The 6,000-nt window shown below is 33.3% G+C and overlaps 1 protein-coding gene across 2 annotated transcripts in view; it reads left to right on the plus strand.

Annotated features, from left to right (window-relative positions):
* cacfd1 (calcium channel flower domain containing 1) overlaps positions 1-2,747 on the plus strand; it is a 41,511-nt gene extending 38,764 nt beyond the window's left edge. Inside the window, exon 5 of one of the 2 annotated variants that reach the window (XM_028810216.2) lies at positions 163-2,747. In XM_028810216.2, the coding sequence (XP_028666049.1) occupies positions 163-253 (91 nt within the window). In that variant the 3' untranslated portion in view covers positions 254-2,747. The remainder of the gene's footprint in view (positions 1-162) is intronic. The other variant, XM_051932348.1, reaches the window with a different exon arrangement.
* The last annotated feature ends 3,253 nt before the right edge of the window (positions 2,748-6,000 follow it).

The following is a 6,000-nucleotide window of genomic DNA, read 5'->3' on the forward strand; positions in this document are numbered from 1 at the left end:
TTTAACAACGTCCAGTAGAGAATCATTGTTCTTTCTGAAAAAACACAATTTAAGATAACAGCTGGCATTCACCCTACCGGTCCCCTTCATGATTGTAATCACTTCTGTCATATCATCTCTACATATATGGAACTTCTTTAATTTTCATCCTTTTGTTTGCAGGGGTGATGCAGTGGGGTACGCACGTCTCCAGCATCAGAAACAGGGTGATGAGGAAAAACTTACAGGAACTACTGACGAAGTACTACAGTGACATCACTTCTAGCTCCAAGACATTCTTAATTTACTGCTGATGCTCTTAATGGGAAAATGTCTTGTTTGGGATTATAAATTTGATATCGGCCTTTTAAATAAATGATTGTACTAAATATCTGCTAAACTGACAGTTGATTCAGGCAACGCCTTACTTTTTCTTTTATGTTTACCAATAATTTCTGCAGGGATTTATCATCAGGTTTAAGACTGATTCAGATTATGTCAGGTGTTTTATTTATATTTATGTAAAAGTATATGTCATAAACCCTTCATCAAACTCTTTATCCTGATCCATGACAGGTGTGATGGAGAGGTTGCCCTATTTGATCTGGAATTGTACTGTACCAGTGGGAATTCACTTTAAGATGTGTTTGGTATTAGCTGGAATCTCCTCTGAAGCTTCTCTGTTGTTTTCAATTGAATCAGGACTGCTCATTCCCAGATTTGTTATACTTCTTCCCTTTACTTCTGTGGGTTTGAAACTGCTCTCCCATGTGTCACATAAAGCATTCACAGTTTGATGCAAGGTAGAGATGTTCTTAAATACCCCCATGGGCACCATGGATTGGGTATTTTTATTTATCAATGTGTCTTGTGGTTGAGTGTTTTTTGTAGTTGTATATAAATTACATTTTTTATTTTTGGTAATCTAATTTTATTTCATAAGTCACCAATGGGAAATTAAAATTTTACAGCGACTCCAGAAAAAAATTAATCAAAATAAATTTGATAAAAACAAACTATATTCATAACATAGAATCTGCTCAGATTGTGCCACAGGAACATTTTTAAGGATATTAATATTTGGATACAGCAGTGTCCATGAAAGGAATTGGCCTAACCGGCGTTCACTCTTTCTTTGAAGTCACCAGCATTAAGAACAATTCATCAAAAAGATGTTGGTACTGAGTGAATCATTTCTGTAGCTGAGTCAGTCAGGATGATGTAACATACTTTACCTAGCAGGGCGAATTCAGTCTGCAATTCAATGCCTGGATCACACATTTTAGTTTCAATTATACTGTGCTCCCTTTTTTTATCACTGCACATTCACAAAAATGTCCAGTCCTCTTCCTGCTTTTTCTACTCACTCTGATCAAACCTATCCAGCATTAAAATAGTGTCTGAAATAAGAGGTATAAGCTGGTTCTTTACAGTACCCAAATATCACAGTACCTGAGCTTGCCATAACATTGTTGTAAGATGTAACAGTTCAAATGAAGTCATCCGAGATCTGAGTCCTTTCTAGCGTTACCAGAATGTTACAAGTAGGAAAAACAACCAATGAGGCAGAAAGCAGCATATAAATGATTCTGTTTATGAAGCACACAATACCACATAGTGGTCTTATTTCTGAAATAAGGTTGATCTGAGGTTAATTTTTCCAATTTGTTTAGTTAGAAAATGTAATAGATGTGTCTTTAAGCACTCAATCATGAAATAGTGTAGTACTTCACTACACAATAAATGCTTCAATGATGAATTTGAAAGATAAAGTCCTCTCTGTCTGAACCATAAAAAAGAACCCGTGCCCATAACACTGTGCAGGTGTTTTTCCATATGAATTGCATAACTAGAATGAGCAAAGTATTGTGCAGCATATTTTATAAGATGATATTTTTTGGCATATTGTCCTAATAATACTAATTAAATTCTTGTTTATGCATTTTTAGATCTCATACAATCATCTAAAACTAAATAACAGGTAATATTTTTTGGTTAGTACTAAAGTACTACTAAAAGTGTAGTTTACTAGTGAACAAAATCTAAATCTTCAGCATGTCAAATGAAATATATGCTATTTTGGTCATTTGGGATTATTAAAAAAAAATCATTAAAATTATTTACTGTAATTTTTTTAAACAGACAGCTGTTAAAACATTATTGGCTGCTTTAAGGCCAAGACGCTTTGCAGTACGTTTTTCCAAACCCTACAGAGGTAACACATCATGTTAACTACAAGTAACAACTTTCTTATATATGTTGCATACAGTTAAATACCTTGCTGCATTACTTCACTACATATCTGGACTGATCATGAGTTACAGCAGCATTTCTTGTGTGCAAACCTCATTTAAAAACAATTAAGCAGTTTAAGTGCAATTACAGTTCAAAGTTGAATAAGGTATGAAAACTGATCATTCGTCCATAAAGTGGAACCTTTGTACTTACAAGTACAGAAATGTGACATTAGCGTAGCCTGTATGTTACATGTGTGTTTTATTCATTTGGGATGTTTTACTTGTTTGCTTGTTTTCTTTCTGCAGACCTAGTGTTTGTGTTGAATGTGTTCCTGTAGTAGACCCCGAGTATTATATTTATTGTTTATGTACATTACGTGTGTATGTCTTTTTATGAAATTTATTTAAACCTTGTACTCATTCAGTTTCCTTCTTAGCATTAAAATATGTTTGATAAACTGAAAAAGAATGGATTTCTGGAAAATTATGACAGCAACAGTCTGTATTACAGTATCCATTGCATAAGCTACTCTTAAAAATATTTTTATATTTTTTATTTTAATGAAAACTACGGTTTCATGACCCATTTATATTGCTTTTAAATAACACTATTTTTTTTTTTTATCTAACATGGACTTAAACAGAGATAACTGCACAGTAAGGGCTCACATGTCAGAATGCTTGCCATTCAGTAGTTTAATAAATCTGGATCTTATTAGTGGACAAATTGTTGTAAATAAGTGCTTTTTTATATTAATTTTCTCTGCACTATTTAAAAATGTTTAACAAAGACTATAGTGTAGAAGACAGGATATTGTTGTGATTAAGGTGAACTGAGCTCACCTAGTGGTTTTTAATAACACTCCCCATGTGAGAAGAGTGTGAATTTCTTTACTCCACACAAAAGTAGCTTGTAATTTTTTTTTCTATATGTTATGAACTGCCTTGTGCTTGATACTTCCTGGAACAAGCTCCAGCTTTTCCATGACACTGTTTTGGATATGGGGGGAAAGATAGATGGATGGAAAGATGTTATGGGTTGTCCATAATTTGGAGTATTCTGTTCAGTTGATGTGTATGGATAATATAGTATGTCTGTATAAAAAAAATATATATGGTGTGAAATTGGCATACACTACTTAAGCAATGGAAGACATTTTCCTTTACATAGCAGATATGTACCAAGTTTGTGAAAGCATTGCTGTCTAGACACAACAATATACAAGGCTTAATCTGAGTGTGTGTAAAGCTTCACTGCAGCAGTGATCTGATCCTTGTAAAGCCTGATGCTTGTAAGGTATCATCATCCTTGGATGTTCATAGAGTCTGTTTCATCCATAAGAAGCAGATTGTTTGACAGAGTTAACAAATCTAGGTAACTGGGTAGGGGTTGATGTACTATGAAGCTTAATCTTCAGGGCCCCAGAGGCAACTTTAGTCTACATTGCTTAAAAGTTTTGCATGTCTACTGTATGAAGAATGGGTTTTTAAAAATAAAATGTAAAAATATGGTGTAATTCAATACAAAAATTTTCTGAGAATAAAAGGTCATTAAAGCATCATGCAGGCTAGCCATAAATGTTCAAATTAAGGATCGTTCATTCTAAATATATTTCATATAAAGTTATTGGAAGCTATTTAAAACATTTAACATTTTTAAAAACAATACTATTTTTTATTAAAATTATTTATCTTAGGCTAACTGTAATTGAAAAAATGAACACATATTTCATTGCTTACAGTCATACCGTCTTTTTCCGAAAATAAGACATCCCCCGAAAATAAGCCCTATCGAGATTTTCGGAACTTTTTGTAATATAAGCCCTCCCCCGAAAATAAGCCCTAGTTAAAATAATGTGAAAAAAAGAATTCGTTAAAAAATGCTGTTGATGTATTAAGTATGTTTAGCTTCCCTAATACTCGTATTTCAGAGAAATGTTTGAAATAAAATATTCCGAGAAATTCATTGTTTACCTCTACAGTTCGTTTCAAATTAATTCTTGGAATTTATCTTAAAAATACAACATAAGGCAGCATGAATACATAAATATTGTGTCCGCTCTGCTCTGCTGTGTTGTACTGCGTCGCGCGTATCGCAGAGTATGGTCGAATGAGGTGGGGAGGGGGTGGAGGGGGGCATGCATATGCGGAATGCGACGGAACGCGTCGTTGGCGCACACTATAAATAATTGTTCGTTAAGGCAGCAGTCTACATTGAGCGACAGTGCAGATACAACGTTTGTTCATTTCAGTCTTGTAAGTCTGATTATTTCCTCATACGTCATTTTATTTTTTTTGTAAAACCAGGCTTACAGGAAGTTGTGAATTGGGTACAAAATTCATGGGACAAAATAACTGATAGTTGTGTTTCCAATGCACTACGAACAGGCTACTTAGACAAGAAGTATTCATTTAACGATAGCTATATTGCAAGACATGAGAGATTCGGGCCAATGATTCAACAGGAAATGGATTTGGAGGAAAATCAGAACAGAATTCAGAATTTGATTTATGACGATGTTCCAGAAGAAGATGACATGACTGTAATTGAATAAATTTTAATTTCTGTATTCTGTGTAAAATAAATAAATATTAAATAAAAATATATAAATATACTTTTATTTTTGTCCTCCCCCGAAAATAAGCCCTAGTGCGTATTTTGGACCAAAAAAGAAAGTAAGACAGTGTCTTATTTTCGGAAAAAGACGGTAGTAGACGACAATATTTCGGTAACATTTTTTATTTACACAGATAATCTTATAACACCTGAAGATATACTAAACATATAATACTTACAATAAACAATAATTTTACATATGTACAATTAAAATACAGTAAAAATTACAATCTTCAAAAATCTTCTTTGGTAGATACAAACAGTAGATGACACAAAAAGGGGGAGCCATTGTGAATCAGGTTAGCTTTTCAGTGTGATGGCAATTGTCATCGTGATCTGCACAATTTTTTTTTTCAATAAAGTGTTCTTAAGGATACAATATTTTAATTTCCCCAACTCAAAAATGAATGTTTTCTTTTGAAAGTAAGGTAAATAATAAAGGTGAAGTAGTGTTAGATTAGCCCAATCCTATTTTTTTTATGCAGTGGTTACCCAGACCTCGGTGTTGATTGTGAAAGGGTCCAGCTTCAGGGCCGCAAAATTATAGGTCCACTGCTAGTACTTGGTTAATCTATTAATGTGTTCTAGAACTTAACAACGACCAAATGTCTTCCATAGATCTCTTGGCACTTAGCAGTTATAACTCTGCTAGTTCAGAGGGCAGTGGAAATGCTTGTCATCTAATTCTCAGTTTCATGGTGGCTCTTCACAGAGCTGAATTGTAATGTGAAAAATTATGCTTTGATTTCCCAAAGGAAATGATATAATAATAAAAGTTACTGTTGACATGATTTACCATTACATTTTTAGCCCTTGATCTTGATTAGCCTTTGATCTTGACTTAAACAGCCCACGTGTTTATCAATAAAATATAAAACCCTTTCTAATTTTGATATGTTAGTCAAATTTCTCCGATCACTGAATGAATAACACATTACTAACTTATCTTTGAAAATGTTGCACAAATACTGTAGAGTATCATTTACATTACTTGCATGTTACTTTCTTGATACTTGTGTTACTGCCAAATAATAAAGCAATATGTCAAAAAGCGACAGAAAAATACTACCCCTTTTTCTAAAAAAAACCTAGATTTGTTTAATTCAGCTTTCACAACAATGTGTATGGAAAGTTGCACGGTGATTCAAAACAAGATTTTGGACATTA

This window comes from Erpetoichthys calabaricus, chromosome 9 (genome assembly GCF_900747795.2).
Source record: "Erpetoichthys calabaricus chromosome 9, fErpCal1.3, whole genome shotgun sequence".
In the NCBI taxonomy this organism is placed as follows: domain Eukaryota; kingdom Metazoa; phylum Chordata; class Cladistia; order Polypteriformes; family Polypteridae; genus Erpetoichthys; species Erpetoichthys calabaricus.